General features: G+C 41.4%; 1 protein-coding gene across 4 annotated transcripts in view; it reads right to left on the bottom strand.

Moving 5' to 3' along the window:
* LOC132868479 (BAH and coiled-coil domain-containing protein 1) overlaps positions 1–21,832 on the bottom strand; it is a 151,011-nt gene that overhangs the window by 29,472 nt on the left and 99,707 nt on the right. For 3 of the 4 annotated variants that reach the window (XM_060901387.1, XM_060901390.1, XM_060901389.1), the window contains 5 exons: positions 6,351–6,476; positions 4,029–6,188; positions 3,598–3,724; positions 3,290–3,495; positions 2,131–2,289 (listed from right to left, as the gene is read on the bottom strand). In XM_060901387.1, coding sequence (XP_060757370.1) covers positions 2,131–2,289; positions 3,290–3,495; positions 3,598–3,724; positions 4,029–6,188; positions 6,351–6,476 — 2,778 coding nt within the window. The remainder of the gene's footprint in view (positions 1–2,130; positions 2,290–3,289; positions 3,496–3,597; positions 3,725–4,028; positions 6,189–6,350; positions 6,477–21,832) is intronic. The other variant, XM_060901388.1, reaches the window with a different exon arrangement.

The raw sequence follows: 21,832 nt of genomic DNA, 5'->3' as shown, positions 1-21,832 counted from the left end.
GATGTTGGTGGGTTTCCTCACATGAACTGCTCGCTTCAGGTCCTTCCACAACATTTCAATTGGATTAAGGTCAGAACATTGACTTGGCCATTCAAAAACATTTAACTTTATTCTTCTTTAACCATTCTTTGGTAGAATGACTTGTGTGCTTCATGTCATTGTCTTGCTGCATGACCCACCTTCTCTTGAGATTCAGTTCATGGACAGATGTCCTGACATTTTCCATTAGAATTTGCTGGTATAATTCAGAATTCATTGTTCCATCAATGATAGCAATCTGTCCTGGCCCAGATGCAGCAAAGCAGGCCCAAACCATGATATTACCACCACCATGTTTCTCAGATGGGATAAGGTTCTTATGCTGGAATGCAGTGTTTTCCTTTCTCCAAACATAACGCTTCTCATTTAAACCAAAAAGTTGTATTTTGGTCTCATCTGTCCACAAAACATTTTTCCAATAGCCTTCTGGCTTGTCCACATGATCTTTAGCAAACTGCAGACGAGCAGCAATGTTCTTTTTGGAGAGCAGTGGCTTTCTTCTTGCAACCCTGCCATGTACACCATTGTTGTTCAGTGTTCTCCTGATGGTGGACTCATGAACACTAACATTAGCCAATGTGAGAGAGGCCTTCAGTTGCTTAGAAGTTACCCGGGGGTCCTTTGTGACCTCGCCAACTATTACACACCTTGCTCGTGGAGTGATCTTTGTTGGTCGACCACTCCTGGGCAGGGTAACAATGGTCTTGAATTTCCTCCATTTGTACACAATCTGTCTGACTGTGGATTGGTGGCATCCAAACTCTTTAGAGATGGTTTTGTAACCTTTTCCAGCCTGATGAGCATCAACAATGCTTTTTCTGCGGTCCTCAGAAATCCCTTTTTTTGGTGCCATGATACACTTCCATAAACACGTGTTGTGAAGATCAGACTTTGATAGATCCCTGTTCTTTAAATAAAACAGGGTGCCCACTCACACCTGATTGTCATCCCATTGATTGAAAACACCGGACTCTAATTTCACCTTCAAATTAACTGCTAATCCTAGAGGTTCACACACTTTTGCCACTCACAGATATGTAATATTGGATCATTTTCCTCAATAAATAAATGACCAAGTATAATATTTTTGTCTCATTTGTTTAACTGGGTTATCTTTATCTACTTTTAGGACTTGTGTGAAAATCTGATGATGTTTTTGGTCATATTTATGCAGAAATATAGAAAATTCTAAAGGGTTCACAAACTTTCAAGCACCACTGTAGCTTCCACTTGGCCAGTCTGAGCTAAGAAAATGGGCATGCTCCTTTAAAATCCCCTATCATCATGAGCCATGCCTACATGCAAGCATGTAATGCAAAAAAAAAAAGGCTCCTAGCTCACGTTTGTACCGCTGTTAGAGCCTCTGCTGAAGAGCTTACCTAGGGAGCATGCTGCAGGTCAGCAAAACAATGTTCCTTCTTTCCCATATTTCACATAGCACTTATAAAATCTTACACATTCAAACTAACCCCTTCTGCTCAATACCTCTACCCCCAGTCCCAACCCTCCCTGAAATGTTAACCCAGCCAGCGAATGTTACCCTAGGGAAGACTTTTGTGGATGCACTTCCTGACTTAGCTTCTACTCCAAAAGAGAGCGGAAGGAAGCATGCTCTGTCAAGGATGAAGGTCTAATTAAATTTCACAGCCTGTTTGCAGCAAAGAGGCACATATGTACTAGAGGGTCTAGAGAAACGTCATGCATGCTATCACAGAACCAGCCTCTATGTATAGACCTGGGAATGGGAAGAGCATCCTGACAATGTAGACGGCCATCCCTATGGAGATGGGGGTGGGCAGTCCATACAAAATTGCTGGATTTTAAGGAATCATGCACAGAGCTGGTTTTGTCCATTAGCTAACCACAAACACCACATAACAACCTTCACTTCTGTACTATAGTTCTCCACAGTCCTTCTCTAGATGTATTTAAACCTTAATTAGTTATTGTTGGAAGATTCATTGGGACAAGCCCAGGAAAAATACTGTGTAGTCACCAAAGTAAAACAGACAAATGATAGTGAATAAAAATAAATAAAGTTGCAGAGAGAGTAAAATGAGTATAAGAACATGTAGAAAGACTACAGCATACCTAAGTGATGAGTGGCTGGATGAGCAGTAGGCTCAGTAGGTAACACTACCAGCTGGGCAGAAGGGTCCTGGGGCAGGGGCAGTACAGGTTGGAGTGGAGCAGGCATAGTTGCAGAGAAACCTGGGGGAAGATTCTGGTGGAGACCAGTGTGGCTTATACCTGAGGAACAGGAAGAAAGGAGAAAGATTTTAATACACAGTATGCCAAATTACATAATTATTTACATTGTCAAATACAGACATGGCTTGATATACAGTACTCCATATGGTATAGCACACAACATATTTATCCATCCATCCATCCATCCATCCATCATCTGTAGCCGCTTATCCTGTGCAGGGTTGCAGGCAAGCTGGAGCCTATCCCAGCTGACTATGGGTGAGAGGCAAGGTACACCCTAGACAAGTCGCCAGATCATCGCAGGGCTAACACATAGAGACAAACAACTATTCACACTCACCTTCACACCGATGGTCAATTTAGAGCCACCAGTTAGCCTAACCTTCATGTCTTTGGGGGAAACCGGAGCACCCAGAGGAAACCCACACAGACAGGGCGGCACGGTGGTGTAAGTGGTTAGCATGGTCGCCTCACTGCAAGAAGGTTCCAGGTTCGAACCCAGTGGCCAGCAAGGGCCTTTCTGTGTGGAGTTTGCATGTTCTCCCCGTGTCTGTGTGGGTTTCCTCCGGGTGCTCCGGTTTCACCCACAGTCCAAAGACATGCAGTTAGGTTAACGTGGGGCAGCCTTGGGCTGAAGTGCCCTTGAGCAAGGTACCTAACCCCTGACTGCTCCACAGGCACTCTAGTGTGGCTGCCAACTGCTCTGGGTGTGTGTGCACGTGTGTTCACTGCTTCAGATAGGTTAAATGCATGAACTTGAAGTGTGCATGTGATAAATAAAGGTTTCTTCTTCTAACACACAAATTACACACAGACAGACCCTTGTCAGCCACTGGGCTCGAGCCCAGGACCTTCTTGCTGTGAGGCAACAGTGCTAACTACTACACCACTGTGCTGCCCCAATATATTTATAATTATTTGAATCTTAGAATTAATACTACCTGCTATGTGTAAAATGCATAATACAAAAAAAACCTTTCATGGGTCTTCATGTCTGATTTCCCTTTCTGTTTCAACTTTTTTTTTTTAAATTACACACCATAGGAATGACCTGTCATCCAGAGGGAAGGACTGGCTGTGCGGGGCATCCAGTGGTGGTGCGTAGAGTGTGTATGTGCAGCAGGGTCTCCCAACTGGCCTGACTGCAAGGAAGTGCCACCAGGCACCATCAGATGAGAGGGGAGGTCACCGCGGCAACTATTAGAGGGATGGATCCTTGCAAATTCTACCCTTTCCTTGTTGTCCCTAAAAATGTAGAAAAGCAATGGTTAAAGGTCAGAAGCTGTGCAAGAGATAGAAAGTGTGAGATGTGTAAGTGAGACCTTGTGTCATAAGTGGATTATTTACCTGATAAAGGTTTCTCGCTCTCTGTCCAGGCATGGATGACCACCACTGACCCCCATGTGCTCCCCACTCATTCTCTTCCTGTCCTCCTCTCGGGAGGAGTCTGGGGGATACATGGGCCGTGAAGCACCTAAGAAAATTAACATTTTATTTCAACACCTTTTCTCTGACTACAATATCTGAGATGCTATCTTTTAAATAATCAAAACAGTCTGCAAAGCAACAGCTGCACAGCAGCCTCTGGTTGCATTCTCTTTCCCTGTGCAAGCATTTAAACAAGCAGCAGGAAAAACTGTTTCCACTTTAGGCCCTGTGAAAGGCATGCTGTTTATTTTTCACCAGAAAGGTCTTCCAGAGGTCATACACATACAAGCAGGAATGCTTGCTTTTCTGTTTGTTTATTCAGTGACTAAGAGGTTAAAAGTTGTGCTTACCTTTCATGCCAGAGTGGACCCGCCCCTGGCAGCTGCTTGGATGGTTGTTGGGAGGTCTGCAGGTTGGTTCTTTCTGCCGTGCCACAGCAACTGCGATACCCACAGGGGGTTGCCGTACTTCCCCCTCCCCATGAGCCACCTCCCCCATCTCCCTGCTCCGTCCTCCACAGTCATGCCGTTCACTATCATTGGTTACAACTTTCCGGGAAGGTAGGGTTGTTTTGCCAGTCTGCAAGGTGCAGTTGGTGCTGTTTGGTCCCGTTTTGAGGCTTCCCAATCCTCCAAATGGTGTTTTCTGGGACAAAAGGAGAGGCTGCTGCTGGTTGCTATATTTAAGAAGGTTTTTCATGGCATTACCCTCTCCCTGTGTGCCCAGAACCTCCTGCTGGTTTTGTGCAGGAGCAGGTGGGGGACCCATTCCAGCTGACTGGTGTTGATGGGGCTGCTGCCTACCACTGGCAGTTCCACTGACAGACTCCACATAAGCCCTGCGCTGATCCTCCTCGAGGTGGACATGATGGGGGTGCATCGCCCATGGAGGCACAGGTGATTGCTGATGTGAATGATGCTGCCCATTGTTATTATAACCGTACGGAGACATGTCCATTTTCCGCTTCATCTCTTGACTGCTATTGGTCTGGCCCAGCTCTGCTGAGGGAGCACCTGAACCTGTTCTGCCATGCTGCTGATGGCGGATACGGGCAACTTTTTGACCTTCTCTCTGCATGGAGCAGCTCCCACCTCCAGAACCAGGTGCTTGCTGAGACATTGTCTTAGCAAGGGGCGAGGAGTTAGGAGTTGACCCAGAATGTGAGCAATCTCTATAGGATTGCGTGTTAACATTACTAAGATGAGTTAAAAGATGGCCAGTTTTGGGCTCCTGTGTCAGAGCAGATCTGTACACCTCTGTGTCCATGCCATTGATGCAGTCTGCACTATGAGAACGCACAGCCTGATGCTGCTGAGGATGGTTCTGCTGCTGTTGTTGTAAGTGATGATCATTGTTGTGCATCCAGTCGGGGGCTTTTTCTGCTTTTCTGTAGGGATGCTGCTTCTGTGGTGGAGGTTGCTGCTGTTGCTGTTGGTGCTCCTGTTGTTTTCTGTGCCAGTTACCTGGATGCCCCACACCCCCACTTGCCTTTTCCATGGCTTTTTCTTTGGTACTGCTTCCTCCACCAGCCACCCCCTGGCATTCAGGGTTCCCCAGTTGAAAGAGGCCTCCAGCTTTCTCCCCAAGGTGGCCTACAGATGGTACAAATGTGGGTCGGGTTGGTTTAGCTTCTCTTGCTCCACTGCTGCCAACCCCTTTTTCATGTAAGGAAGGATTGGTTATTGGGGCAGTAGGAGGGGGACAGAAAAAATCTGGGTGATGGTGGGAGTGGTGGCTGTGGTGTGGGTGTTGGGTGTGGTGTGGATGACTAGGATGGAGCTGTAAACAGTGAAAGCTGCCTGGATGCCCCCCACCAGTTGCTGAACCCACAGGCAAAGGAGGAGGCACAGAGTAGGACAAAGATTGGTGTAGCACCTGACCCCTCTCCACACAATCAGGGGGAGGTTGCTCGCTGATCCTCATTTCCCCACTTACAGCTTCTTTTGTGCAGCGCCCAGTACTGCCAATACCCATGTGTCTCGCTTGTGCATTTGTTGAGTCTCCAGGACCCCTGCCCATGCTCTCTCCTCCACAGCTGGCCATGGATCCTTTGGACCCAACCACAGCCCGAGAGTCTCCATTCTGCATTTTCCCATTGAGTAGACAGGCACTAAGAGGCTTACCCATGCTCTGCGAATGGTCCTTGTACTCCATAAGTAAGGAAGCCTTGTGCCTTTCCATGCCATTCATGTTGTCCATAATGGCAGGGTGCTGAGAATGGTGTTGAGGCTGATGGGAGTGGAGGTGCTGGGGCTGTGGATGTTGGTTGTGGGGGTGGCGATCTTTAGACTCATGCTTACTGCTGGGCCTTTCTTTGTCCTTTGGACCTGAGACCATGCCTTTGTCTATACTGGCTTCCTTAAGACCCTTGTTCAAGTTCACAACACTTCCTGTGTCCCTACTGCAAGAGCCCTGGGTGTTCCCTGGCTCTGTCCTTGACATGGGTGGAATGCTGTGATTGGCTGAAATAAGTGGGGGTTGGGATGGAAGGCTTCTTAAGTAGAAGTTTTCTGTGAGAATGATAAGACAGAATAGATACCACAGTGCTAAACATTTTCCATGGAATTGGAGTTGAGAATTGGAGCATATATTTGGAGATTAAAAACAAAAGGCCAGATAAAAACAGCTGAAAAGCCTGCTACAATGAAAAATATGTGAGATGCTTTACCCACCTTTTTGGGTGTCATAGAAATGGTGCTGACCATAGAGAACCCCACTGTTGGCATGGTGATCCAAATGACTTATAGGAAGGAATGTGTGGGCTAGACTTCCTGAAAAGCGTGGGTACCCTGGGGCTGCTGAGAGGAAAGGAAGAAGAGTCAAGAGAATTAAGAGCAAAAAGAAGACAACAGAAAGAGATAGAGAGAAAGTCAACCAGAACAAGAAAGAAATGTAAACAAAGATTACTGGGCATAAAAGGAGAAAAAAGACAAAGTATACTTTCCTTTAGCTGTCAAAATTCTGGTCATAATTTAATCCTTTCATTAGTTTAGTACAACCCCGATTCCAAAAAAGTTGGGACAAAGTACAAATTGTAAATAAAAACGGAATGCAATGATGTGGAAGTTTCAAAATTCCATATTTTATTCAGAATAGAACATGGATGACATATCAAATGTTTAAACTGAGAAAATGTATCATTTAAAGAGAAAAATTAGGTGATTTTAAATTTCATGACAACACATCTCAAAAAAGTTGGGACAAGGCCATGTTTACCACTGGGAGACATCCCCTTTTCTCTTTACAACAGTCTGTAAATGTCTGGGGACTGAGGAGATAAGCTGCTCAAGTTTAGGGATAGGAATGTTAACCCATTCTTATCTAATGTAGGATTCTAGTTGCTCAACTGTCTTAGGTCTTTTTTGTTGTATCTTCCGTTTTATGATGCGCAAAATGTTTTCTATGGGTGAAAGATCTGAACTGCAGGCTGGCCAGTTCAGTACCCGGACCCTTCTTCTACACAGCCATGATGCTGTAATTGATGCAGTATGTGGTTTGGCATTGTCATGTTGGAAAATGCAAGGTCTTCCCTGAAAGAGACGTCATCTGGATGGGAGCATATGTTGCTCTAGAACCTGGATATACTTTTCAGCATTGATGGCGTCTTTCCAGATGTGTAAGCTGCCCATGCCACACGCACTAATGCAATCCCATACCATCAGAGATGCAGGCTTCTGAACTGAGCGCTGATAACAACTTGGGTCGTCGTCCTCCTCTTTAGTCCGAATGACACGGCATCCCTGAGTTCCATAAAGAACTTCAAATTTTGATTTGTCTGACCACAGAACAGTTTTCCACTTTGCCACAGTCCATTTTAAATGAGCCTTGGCCCAGAGAAGACGTCTGCGCTTCTGGATCATGTTTAGATACGGCTTCTTCTTTGAACTATAGAGTTTTAGCTGGCAACGGCGGATGGCACGGTGAATTGTGTTCACAGATAATGTTCTCTGGAAATATTCCTGAGCCCATTTTGTGATTTCCAATACAGAAGCATGCCTGTATGTGATGCAGTGCTGTCTAAGGGCCCAAAGATCACGGGCACCCAGTATGGTTTTCCGGCCTTGACCCTTACGCGCAGAGATTCTTCCAGATTCTCTGAATCTTTTGATGATATTATGCACTGTAGATGATGATATGTTCAAACTCTTTGCAATTTTACACTGTCGAACTCCTTTCTGATATTGCTCCACTATTTGTCGGCGCAGAATTAGGGGGATTGGTGATCCTCTTCCCATCTTTACTTCTGAGAGCCGCTGCTACTCCCAGATGCTCTTTTTATACCCAGTCATGTTAATGAAATATTGCCAATTGACCTAATGAGTTGCAATTTGGTCTTCCAGCTGTTCCTTTTTTATACCTTTAACTTTTCCAGCCTCTTATTGCCCCTGTCCCAACTTTTTTGAGATGTGTAGCTGTCATGAAATTTCAAATGAGCCAATATTTGGCATGAAATTTCAAAATGTCTCACTTTCGACATTTGATATGTTGTCTATGTTCTATTGTGAATACAATATCAGTTTTTGAGATTTGTAAATTATTGCATTCCGTTTTTATTTACAATTTGTACTTTGTCCCAACTTTTTTGGAATCGGGGTTATATGACAAGAGTGCTCTATACACCATTGACTACAAATATTGGATGTCATACTTATCATTCCCTGTTCTTGTAATGCAAAAAAAAGACAAAATCTTGCTGAAAGTGTGCCCCAAACACATATCACTGAGGTAATCTCTCTGACTCACTGTTGATGAAGCAGATAATGTTAAAAAAAAGAAAAAAAAGCAACATTAGAACTTGTTGAACTTTAATGACCCAGTGCAGTGACCTTTTTTCTTGTTGTCACATCTCCATATTCAAACACCATCTGCATCAACAGCCACTGGCCAATCTGAGGTAATTGCTAGTGGGGGGTGGGGGGTATCACCCACATAACACTTCCATCCATCCATCCATCCATCCACCCACCCAACCACCCATTCATTATCCATAACCGCTTATCCTGTGCAGGGTCATGGGCAAGCTGGAGCCTATCCCAGCTGACTATGGGCAAGAGGCAGGGTACACCCTGGACAAGTTGCCAAATCATCGCAGGGCTGACACATAGGTGGGGTTTACATTAGACCGTATCAGCGGATCATCAGATTAATGTTTTTAAAATGATTAACATGCACACAGCAACACCAATACACGATTCGCCTGCACACAGCAACGCCAATACACGGATACGCTCGGCTCCGCAGGCATCCTGCGCTCCAAATCACTCCGCCCTGAACAGCGAGTGCCCTCTGGAGGGTGCGCACTCCGGCCCTGCGCAGCTCACAGAGCGCGCGAGCGAAGTGCACGAGCAGTAATTCGGGACTGAGCCGCTGTGTGTGTGCTCTCAGTGCATGTCGGGCATGCGCGTCACTTACCACTTGCAAGTGGAAAGATGGCAAGCCTAAAGACAATCATAACTACACAATGGGCAGTATTTGCATCAGTATTTGCAGTATTTTCATACTTTTACTCTTTAATGAAAGGTGATACAAGGCGGAAGTCCGCGCCGTTTTTCAGCAGTTGCGTCACATGACCAACGCCAGCGAATCAGGAAGGTGGATGTCACAGTGACGTTGTCCAATGACGACGCCAGCTAGAGCTCAGCACAGCGTATCCGCGTATTCTCAATGTTTACACAGCACCGGACCAGACACGATCTAGATTGAATACGTGGACGCTGGCGGATTCCCGTTTCCCGGCGTTTCCAGGCGTTTTAATGTAAACGGACAGTGCATCCGCGAAGAAAACGAGACAGATACGGTCTAATGTAAACTTGGCCATAGAGACAAACGACCATTCACACTCACATTCACACCTACAGTCAATTTAGAGTCAGCAATTAGCCTAACCTGCATGTCTTTGGACTGTGGGGGAAACCGGAGCACCCGGAGGAAACCCACACAGACACAGGGAGAACATGCAAACTCCACACAGAAAGGCCCCCGTCAGCAACTGGGCTCAAACCCAGGACCTTCTTGCTGTGAGGCGACAGTGCTAACCATTACACCACCGTGCCGCCCCACATAACACTTTATGTTATTTATTTGCAGATAGAAGCTACATACAGGTGTGGTTTTTTGGAGCTTAACTACTCAAAAGACAAAATGTTTGAACCCATTTATGCTTTGTACCTTCAGCAAAACATAAGAGCAGATATTCTTTGGTGATTTGATAACAAAGGTTGTGTCTTCTCTCGTGTTTTTGTTTTCACTCGCTTTGTTTTCACAATGTGAAACAATGGCGCTCTTGTTTTTTGATGTTGAATTTTGGTTGATTCGGTTCTGTGCAACGCATTCAGGCAACCTATAGAAAACTAGTAAAGCGCAACGAAAAACAAATAAAAACAGCCTTAAAGACTTTGGATACAACTCCTCCATGTACATCAGCTTTGCAATAAGTTATAAGCCAAAGACAAGAGCTCAACAAGGAAAGCTGCTGGACTTTCATACCTCTGACTGTACCACAAGAAGTCCATGTGTGTAGTGTTTTTAACAAAACCAAACATAGCTCTTATGCAAACATTCAGAACTTAGTTAACCATGTAAAGAAGAAAAAAAAACATGGTTTTCCCTATAAAATCCTTCACAAATAGAAATTATATTGATATTCTGAGGGTGCATCACATTTGCCGATTAATGTAAAATGTGATAATTTAAGAAAAAAAATTAAGAAGGCTGTCGAATCTGATCTTATGTCAGATCAATTATATTGCAAACTGAGGCAGAATTTTAAAAAGCAGATAATTCCTAATTCACCAGATGCATGACAAAGCCAGATAATTAACCCAGTTAATCCGTTCCTCCATAAATCTCCATCACCCATTAGGTCCAAAAATAGCTTTGGCCAAGACAGCAATACTTCATATTCACTGTTATTTCATGAAGTGTAACAAGAGGATGGAAAAAGAACAGAAATAAATGTTCGTTATACTTTTATCCTTCTGAATAATGTTGGCAACTGATAAGTATGTAATTAAATTATATTAAATTATGAAAATCTACTGAAAATTATTGGATATTCTCCAAATTACCTAACTTAGATTTTAAACCTTTCAGAGAAGCCATATATGTTCACAATAAAAATGACACCAATAGCTCATCAAAGTGAAGACCTATGAAGGATTTAAATTTTGTCTTTGGATGCCTCTAAACCTTTCATCATTAATTCTGTATTTACTGACTGCAGTCTGTTCAATTCTCCTGATCGGCCTATTGTAGGCCCCAGAAATGCATAATTCTACCTAAAATCCTGGATTTTAAATCTGCACATGATGTAAGCATTACAACTCATGCATACACTTGAGTACTAAACATGCTCTAGTATAGAGGTTTGTTCAGGACTCTTGGACACACTACTCCTGACTCCTTCTGCATGCTGTTATTTTTGTTTGTACCCATAACAACCATAATATATACCCTAATGAACTCAAGCTGATTGTCAACACTTTTAACAATTATTTATGCTATATATCTTTTAACACATCATTAAATTTTATCAAAGAGAACACAAGAACTACATTTTACATTGTGGAAGGATTAAAGATAAGAGGCAAAATGATCTACTGTACAGTGGAGGAAATAATTATTTGATCCCTTGCTGATTTTGTAAGTTTGTCCACTGACAAAGAAATGAACATTCTATAATTTTAATGGCAGGTTTATTTTAACTGTGAGAGACAAAACATCAAAAAGAAAACCCAGAAAATAACTTCATATAAAAGATATAAACTGATTTGCATTTCTTTGAGTGAAATAAGTATTTGAAGTATTTGAGAAGTATTTGAATATTATATATATTGAATATATATATATATATAATTATTTTTTTTTGTTTTTGATGGTTTCCTATATTTCATAATGATATAATTTTTATTTTCTAAATATTTATCAACATACTGCCATTGTGGCACGAGAGCCTATGATTGGTGGACAGCCGACAAAGGGTGTCTCCCATTGGTTGTACATCGTGACATAAAAATCGTAAACACATACGGGGCCCGCTGATTGGCAGTTCACATACTGAAGCCAAGCGGAGATGTCAGGCGTCTGTTGCTGTTGTCCGAAGAAAACTACAGCTAAAAAAGCTCTACTACTGGATTACTTGGACAGTCTTAGTCAGAAAGAAGTACGGGATAGATATACATGGAAATTAGAGTTTATTAGAGGTTATGAACTGTACAAAATTCCTCGAAATGACTGGAGTGACGGTGCAGATTAGTGGCCTAGCGTTAGCATTAGCTACACATTGGAATATACTTTCTTTTTCCCAAAAAGTCCCAACACGGAAGAACAGTTTAAAAAAACTACAGAAGCAAGAAAATCTGCTTTGTGTCAAGACTTTTTCCTGACATCAGCTTTTGGGAACAGAATGTTGCAAAAGCCAGAGCATTTACTTTCAAAGGGCTCTGACCTGAACTGGGGGGCTAGATGGTGTCCCCACCCCTCCATGTCTCATCAACCCCAAGGACATCTAGTTACACAGCTATTTACACTCTATTATTTATACAGTGATGCTTATTATTGTTAAAACAATAAAGTGTTATTATTTGTAAAATGACAAAATATCTTGCTCTAGACTTTCAAACAATGTTGTAAGATTTTATTTTAATTGTATCTAATAGTGGACGGTACAATAATTACAAACACGAACAGAATCAGCACATTCCAGTTGTAAGTCATATAGTAACTATAATCATTCTTATAATAATAATTTCAATAAACAGTTAATGTTCCGTTCCCTTTTCATTAATTCTCAATTCAAAGGCACAGCTGAGTCACACAGGTTGATCAGTGTGTAACGGACAATAACAATTTTATCCAAAATAATTTTTCCTGCCTTAGTCGATTTATTTCCATTTCACATACGTACAGCTGTTGTAAAGTTCAGTGTGTTTGTGTAGAACTTTCTTCAACTGTAGGTTCATTTCTACACTCTGGTTCCATGGTGACATTTTGCACAGGACTGTGTTCCTTTGATAACAAAAACAAACCTCCAGCATTATTATTATTATTATTATTATTATTATTATTATTATTAAAAACTCTCCACAGCTTAATATACCCTAAATTATTCATTTCTCTGCAGTGAGAACTTAATTCTTTCTGAATATATCTGCATATATTGATGTTATGGTTTTATGGATGTATGATAATTATGCTGCTTCACCTATAAAAAAAAACAAATATCAACTGTATTTTGTCCTCTCCAAAATAAAATAAAGCTCAATTGTTTTTCGGGCAAGTATGTTTTGGGTGCTGCTTGCCCATTAGACAAGTAAGGCTGGGAGAGAGTCCTTTTTCGAGGACTGATATCCACATTCACTAGATATGAGCAATTGTGTGCTCTGATTGGCTATTCTACTTCTAGGATATCAGCTCATATACTGTGAATAGATTAAAACAAAATGGCAGAGCGTTTTGCTGAACCAACTGAGGACAAAATAAAAAACTTTCCTCAAAAACAAAAGCCCAAAAAATACAAAAAAAAAGCAGCATCAAAATATGGAATAAAAGTATTTGATGGTAAGAACGTATATTTTTTATTTTTCAAGAAATTATTATTATTATTACAGCATTTTTCACAAATTGCTACTGTCATTTTGCTGGTTTGTTTACATTCTAATCATTCAATAAATGATTTTGTCAGACGTTTTGTATAAAGTTTTTATCTAATTTGCAAAAAGTAAAAATAAAAATGCTCTGTTTCTCAAAATCCAGTGAATGTGGATATAATAAAACAATTATTCCACTCAATCTCGGCATACATGGCTTATAGCCAACTCGGTGCTACGCCTCATTGGCTATCAGCTCATGTACGACCCGATTACTTGATTTTGTGGAATAACTATTATATATACAGTATATACTAGTGCATCTCAAAAAATTAGAATACCATGAAAAAGTTCATTTTTTTCATAATTTAATTCAAAAAGGTAAACTTTCATATATTCTATATTCATTACATGTAAAGTGAAATATTTAAAGCCTTTTTTGTTTTAATTTTGATGATTATGGCTTATAAGCTCATGAAAATCAGAAATCCAGTATCTCAAATTATTAGAATATTCCCTAAGATCAATCAAAAAAAGGATTTACAATACAGAAATGTCCAACTTCTGAAAAGTATATTCATTTATACACTCAATACTTGGCTGGGGCTCCTTTACCATGAATTACTGTATCAGTGTGGTGTGGCATGGAGGTGATCAGTCTGTGGCACTGCTGAGGTGTTATTGAAGCCCAGGTTGCTTTGATAGTGGCCTTCAGCGTATCTGTATTTTTGGGTTGGGTGTTTCTCATTTTCCTCTTGACAATACCCCATAGATTCTCTATGGGGTTCAGGTCAGGCAAGTTGGCTGGCCAATCAAACACAGTAATATCATGGTCAGCGAACCATTTGGTAGTAGTTTTGACACTGTGGGTAGGTGCTAAGTCCTGCTGAAAAAGGAAATCAGCATCTCCAAAAAGCTCGCCAGCAGATGGAAGCATGAACTGCTCTAAAATCTCCTGGTAGATGGCTGTGTTGACTTTGGACTTGATAAAATACAGTGGACCAACACCAGCAGATGACATGGCACCCCAAATCATCACAGACTGTGGAAACTTCACACTGGGCTTCAAACACCTTGGATTCTGTGCCTCTCCACTCTTCCTCCAGACTCTAGAACCGTGATTTCCAAACTAAATGCAAAATGTACTTTCATCTGAAAAGAGGACTTTGGACCACTGAGCAACAGTCCATTTCTTTCTCTCCTTAGCCCAGATAAGACACTTCTGACATTGTCTCTAGCTCAGGAGTAGCTTGATATTAGGAATGCGAAAGTTATATCCCCTTTCTTGAAGAGGTCTGTTTGTGATGGGTCTTGATACACTGACACCAGCCTCAGTCCACTCCTTGTGAAGCTCTCCCAAGTTCTTGAATCAACTTTTCTTGACAATCCTCTCAAGACTGCAGCCATCCCTGTTGCTTGTGCACCTTTTCCAGCCACCCTTTTCAGCAATGACCTTTTGTGGCTTACCCTCCTTGTGGAGGGCATCAGTGATCATCTTCTGGACAACAGTCAAGTCAGCAGTCTTCCCCATGATTGTGGTTGTGTGTACTGAACTAGACCGAGAGATACACTGTGTTCATACTGTTTTACTCAAACTCGAAATAAAATATTCTAATATTTTGAGATGGGTTTTTTTTAATGTTTTTGTACTGTATGCCATACTGATTAAAATTAAAATAGAAAAATGCTTGAAACATTTTAGTTTATGTGTAATGAGTCTATAGTATATAACATTTTCACTTTCTTAAATAACTGATGGAAAATATTGAACTTTTTCACAATATTCTAATTTTTTGAGATGCACTAGTGTGTATATATATATATATATATATATATATATATATATATATCATCTCATTATCTCTAGCCGCTTTATCCTTCTACAGGGTCGCAGGCAAGCTGGAGCCTATCCCAGCTAACTACGGGCGAAAGGCGGGGTACACCCTGGACAAGTCGCCAGGTCATCACAGGGCTGACACATAGACACAGACAACCATTCACACTCACACCTACGGTCAATTTAGAGTCACCAGTTAACCTAACCTGCATGTCTTTGGACTGTGGGGGAAACCCACGCGGACACGGGGAGAACATGCAAACTCCGCACAGAAAGGCCCTCGCCGGCCCCGGGGCTCGAACCCAGGACCTTCTTGCTGTGAAGCGACAGCGCTAACCACTATACCACCGTGCCGCCATATATATATATATATATATATATAAAAACATCCGCTATGAAACTATAATAAGACATTTCTAAAAGTGCGAACAGAAACTATGAAAGTGTATGCACTATTAGTTAATAACATTTATTCTACTGATTATAATTAAATAGTTTTTAATTAATGCATCCCTTCATTTAATCACATTTCATTGGACAGAAGCTGCTATAATGAGAGACAGGATTTGCAAATTGGGATGATGCATTTTTCTTGTTTCTACTAATAAGATACTAGCCAGGGGTGGGTTTCCCATAAGCATCTTAACTCGGACAGAGAGTATTCATTGTGTTGCTCGCTCGACCATTTAACAATGATCTTTGTGCTGCGATGTTTTTGGGAAACTCAGGCCAGATACCTACACTATAAGCACAGAGATAGTGAGGTAAAAGCCACTGAAGTAGCTTACTGGTGTTTACTGGAGTTTAACAAAAGAAAGTAGATCAGGCTTTATAATATGATGTACTTTTCCCCTTATTATTAACATTATTTTACAAAACCATGGTTACCCCTTAGCTAATACTTTATTAAAGCACCTTTTGCTTGTAATACAGCACTCAGACTTTTTGGGCAAGAGTTTACCAACTTAGCACATCTTGATGTGTATTTTGCAATTTTATTAACCTTTTTTTTTGTGCAAAATTTTTTCAAAGGAGATCACCTGGGCGCAGCTCTCTTCAAGTTATTCCACAGGTTTCTGATAGGATTAAGATCTGGACTCTGACTGGGACATTCCAAAATGTTGATCAGCTTCTCATTCCTTTGTTGACGTTGATTTGTTCTTTGTGTCATTATCATGCTCGAAGGTAAAATTTTTCTTCAGTTGTCTAACAGAGACCCGCAGGTTTTATACCAAAATAGACTGGTATTTGGAGCTACTGATGATTCCCTCTGTCTTGACTAGAGCCCCAGTCCCAGCTGAAGATATAAGAAATTGTTGGCACATGCAGGGAGTGAATAGTACTTTCCAGATATTCCTACAGCTGCTTTAATGTTGCTGTAGGTCTCTTAGCAGTCTCCCTGATAAATTTTCTTCTTGTCATATTGTCCTTTTGTCAATTTTTGAGACATGTTACGATTCTTGGTAATGTCTCTGTGGTGCCACTTTTTTCTGACACAATGAGAGCCTGTACATGCTTTGTAAACTCTTTGTGAGCCATGGCTTCAGGAGTAGGATGAAACCAAGAAGATGTCAAGAAAATCCTACAGAAACAGCTACTCTTTATTTGGGGTTAATCAAAATCATTTCAGTGATGACATCTGAGATTATTTATTTTGCTTTCAATTTTAATAGGGGTGTGTAGACTTTTTTTTTGTTACTCTTCACTTAAGAAAAAAATGATGCATCAAACAATTTGTCAGTGCTACTCACGAAACAACTGATTAAAAAAAGTACTTTGCTACCACCCTGACACTGGTAAATGTAATCAAACAAATTGTTTGTCCGCTTGTAAAGACACTACTGCTTAACACAGATGTGGACAATCTCTCACTTGATGCATTTCATCACAGCAGCAGCTCTTGCCATTTTTCACCAGCTTCATATGTCACTACTGGCTAATTGCAGAGGAGGTTGGCAGCACATTCAGACAGTCCTGGTTTGAAGACTGACTTTTCTGAACTGCCACAGATGATAATTAGATACATTTTTTTCCTCCTAAACCGCCTGTCAGCATTAATGAGCACTGTCATTAAGGGCAATTTGTTTAGGACTTAAAGGGTAAGGAAAAACGGGTCTTTGTTTAAACAAGACCTTTCTACAACCCCAATTGCAAAAAATGTGGGACGCTGTGTAAAATGTAAATAAAAACAGAATGCAATGATGTGCAAATCTTTTTCAACCTATAATCAGTTGAATACAATGCAAAGACAAGATATTTAATATTCAAACTGATAAACTTTTTTTTAATATTATAAATTTACACACATTCTGAATTTGATGCCTGCAACACATTCCAAAACAGTTGGGACAGGGCACGTTTACTGCTGTGTTACATCACATTTTCTTTTAAAAACACTCAGTAATCATTTTGGAAATAAGGGCACTAAAATTATTTTCCATTCTTGTTGATATGCAACTTCCATTGCTCAACAGTCCGGGGTCTCTGTGATCATATTTGCATATTTTGCATAATGTGCCACACATTTTCAATGGGAGCTAGACAGGCCAGTTTAGCACCTGCACTCTTTTACTATGAAGCCAAGCTGTTGTAACATGTGCAGAATGTGGTTTGGCATTGTCTTGCTGGAGTAAGCAGGGATGTCCTTGAAAAAGGCACAATCTGAATGGCAGCATGTGTTGCTCCAAAACTTGTATGTACCTTTCAGCATTAATGGTGCCTTCACAGATGTCCAAGTTATCTATGCCATGGGTACTACCACACACCATACCATCACAGATGCTGACTTTTGAACTTTGTGCTGGTAATAATAAAAAATTATTAATAATAATCTTTAGCGGCGGCACGGTGGTGTAGTGGTTAGCGCTGTCGCCTCACAGCAAGAAGGTCCGGGTTCGAGCCCCGTGGCCGGCGAGGGCCTTTCTGTGTGGAGTTTGCATGTTCTCCCCGTGTCCGCGTGGGTTTCCTCTGGGTGCTCCAGTTTCCCCCACAGTCCAAAGACATGCAAGTTAGGTTAACTGGTGACTCTAAATTGACCGTAGGTGTGAATGTGAGTGTGAATGGTTGTCTGTGTCTATGTGTCAGCCCTGTGATGACCTGGCGACTTGTCCAGGGTGTACCCCGCCTTTCACCCGTAGTCAGCTGGGATAAGCTCCAGCTTGCCTGCAACCCTGTAGGACAGGATAAAGCGGCTAGAGATAATGAGATGAGATAATCTTTAGCCTGAGGACACATCCATCCATCCATTATCTGTAGCCGCTTATACTGTTCTACAGGGTCGCAGGCAAGCTGGAGCCTATCCCAGCTGACTATGGGCAAGGTACACCCTGGACAAGTCGCCAGGTTATCGCAGGGCTGATACAGAGACAAACAACCATTCACACTCACATTCACACCTATGGTCAATTTAGAGCCACCAATTAACCTAGCCTGTATGTCTTTGGGCTGTGGGGGAAACCGGAGCACCCGGAGGAAACCCATGCAGACACGGGGAGAACATGCAAACTGCACACAGAAAGGCCCTCGCCAGCCGCTGGGCTCAAACCCAGGACCTTCTTGCTGTGAGACGACAGTGCTAACCACTACACCACTGTGCCACCCCACTGAGGACACAATGACCATGATTTGACTAAAAACAATTCAAATTGAATTGTGCCACAGCACAGTTTTCCACTTGATGTCCATCCATCTCAGATGAGCTCAGATGAGCTGGAAAGAAACCTTTTTGCATGCAAATTTATTGGGGAATTCCATGATATTTTATCAGCAAATAGTAAAGTGTAAATGTAAGCCAGGGTTGAAATCTTCAATTTTGGAAGGATTGCTCTGGCATTTGATCAGATTGAGACAATTCCATGGGAAATTATCAAGAAGGCTCATGTGTTAATGTAAAGAAAAGAAGTGAAGAAAAAGACAACAAAGAACAGAAGTAATACCTGGAAATTTAGTAACTGTGATTCAGTAATCATGATGCTGTTTTCCAGATGAACCAAGGACAAAAATCTTCAACAAATGAATGAATTTCTCAATAAAAGGAACAAATGAAACAGGTTGGGGTGTATCATTTATGATTCAGAGAATGGGGTGTAAGTACAGAGAAGATGTCAGTGATTAACAGACTTGAGTTTCATTTCCATGTGCAATTCAACTGAATGTAGGCCAAAAAAGATTTGCAAATCATTGCATTTTGTTTTTATTAACGTTTTACACAGCGTCCCAACTTTTTTGGAATTAGGGTTGTATAATTTTTATTGCAAAAGGAGCAAATACAGCATTATAGAATGTACCAAGCCTTTCTGAGTGTGTGAATGTGTCCGTGTCGTCCCCCCCCCGACTTGGGATAGTAATCCCCATTTCACAGTGCAGTCTGGCTGTAACCGATAGCAGGAAGCTGCTCGGTGCTGGGCAGGGGCATCATTGAATGGGGAGTTTGGGCAGCTTTGGGGTAGCACAGAGGCTCATTCAATTGTTAATCGAGCTATGAGGGGAGAAGGTGGCTGCATTCCAGCTGATGTTTGATACCTTTACTGCTGAGTGCTGATGCTAACTACATTAATGCAATGCCAGCTGGTAGGCTTGAGTAAAGATGAGTGGGTTTTCTAGAGAGTGACCGAGGCTAAATTCAACAGGTCCGTTGTCCTATTCAGACTATCCAGCACCTGTGAAGCGGATTTATGGGATCTTTAGGTTTTTGCCCAACAGCAGTCAGCAAAAGAGAAGAGAAAGACAAGCTGACAGAAAAAGTAGACCTTGTCATAGCTGGAGAACGAAGAATTGAATGGAATTAAAAACTGTTGACAGCAGCTCTGTATGTTGATAATAAGGGGTTTTAATACAGCAGTACATGGCTGAAGTGGAGTTCACTGAACCCATATTTGCATATTAGAGTTCATCATGTGACCTACTTTTGCACATTCCAGGACATACTGTACAGTTTGTACTTCAAAACAATTCATGCACATACCCCTTAAATACCGTTGTGGTCAGAAGTTTACATATAGTGACATGAATGTCATCTTGGATATGAATGTCATGGCAATATTTGGGCTTTCAGTAATTTCTTTGAACTGTTCTTTTTCTGTGGCAGAATGATTGTACAGCATACATCTGGTTTTCTGAAATCAACACAGGGTCAAAATTATACATACAGCACACCTAATATTTGGGTAAAATGTCTCTTCGCAAGATTCACCTTGACCAAACATTTTTGTTTACCATGAACAAGCTTCTGGCAGAATTCTGGTTGGATATTTCACGACTCTTCATGGTAGACTTGGTAGCGTTCAATTAATTTTTTTTTTCCTTGGCATGGACTTGACTTTTAAGCACAGCCCATTTATTTTCAATAGGGTTGAAGTCAGGACTTGTTTTAAGCTTAATGTTAGCCTGCTTTATCCTCCACAACCAGCTCTGATGCGTGTTTGGGTTCACTGTCCTGTTGTAACTCCCAAGTTGTGTTCAAGTTTCTGATGGTTTATGCTGAAGAATTATGAGGTAGTCCTCCTTCTTCATTATTCCATCCACTTTATGCAATGAACCAGTTCCACTGGCAGCGAAACAGCCCCAGAGCATGATGATCCAACCACCACCACCAGCTGGTACAGTGTCCCTCTGTACATGGTGATCATTGTGGCCAAACAACTCAATCTTTGTCTCATCTGACCATACAGCTATCCTCCAGAAGGCTTTTTCTTTGTCCGTGTGGTCAACTTCAAACTTTAGTTAAGTTTGAAGGTTTCGATTTTGGAGCAGGGGTTTATTTCTTGGATAGCAGTCTCTTAGTCCATGGTGATCTGAACTGTAGACAGTGATCCATCAGCTTCCAGTTCATGGCAGGGCTGTGCCATGGTGGTTCCCAGGTTGTTCCTGTGCATCCAAACCAATTTCCTTTCAGCTGAGGGTGACAGTTTGGGTTTTCTTGAAGCAAAGTGGCTTGGCAAAGTGACTACACCTCACAATAACTTGCATACAATTGTTTGAACTGGTCTTGGAATTTGCAGCTGCTTAGAAATGGCTCCAAGAGACATTCCGGAGTTGTGTATATCTGCGACCTCTTTCTCAGATCTGTACTGAGCTCCTTGGACTTTCCCATTTTACTGTGTGTGTTGGTCAATCCAATTAGTGCTGTAAACAAACCCTTTTTATGAAGGCACAGAGAAGCTACCAGCTGTCGTCAATCATGACCACTAACAGGAAGTTAAGAGACCTCGGCCTTGGCAAGCTAAGAGACGTTTTGGAAGTTTAAGCACCTCTGAATTAATAATCTAAGTGAGTGTATGTAAATTTTTGACCCTGTATGTATAATTTTGACCCTCTGTTGATTTCAGAAAACCCAAAGAAAATTTAAACTTGTGCACCAAATTCTTGTGTTTTTTTAATTAAAGATGTATGCTGTACTATCATTCTGCCACAGAAAAAGAACAGTTCAAAGAAATTACTGAAAGCCCAAATATTGCCATGACATTCATATCCAAGATGACATTCATGTCACTGTATGTAAACTTCTGACCACAACTGTATGTCCACTTATCAAATTTGTATATTTTAGATTCTTCTTATTTTTAATTTTATTCATAGAACTACTTTTGTCTTTGCTAAACTCTTCTATCTTAACTGTTCAAGCACCAATCACCAAAGCAAATTCCTTGTATATGAGAACGTACTTGGCAATAAACTTGATTCTCATTCTGATTCAACTGATATATTTTTTTCACCTATCTATTTTAAGGAC

The sequence above is a fragment of the Neoarius graeffei genome, chromosome 20 (assembly GCF_027579695.1).
Source record: "Neoarius graeffei isolate fNeoGra1 chromosome 20, fNeoGra1.pri, whole genome shotgun sequence".
Classification (NCBI taxonomy): domain Eukaryota; kingdom Metazoa; phylum Chordata; class Actinopteri; order Siluriformes; family Ariidae; genus Neoarius; species Neoarius graeffei.
This window is presented reverse-complemented; position numbering and strand designations above follow the sequence as displayed.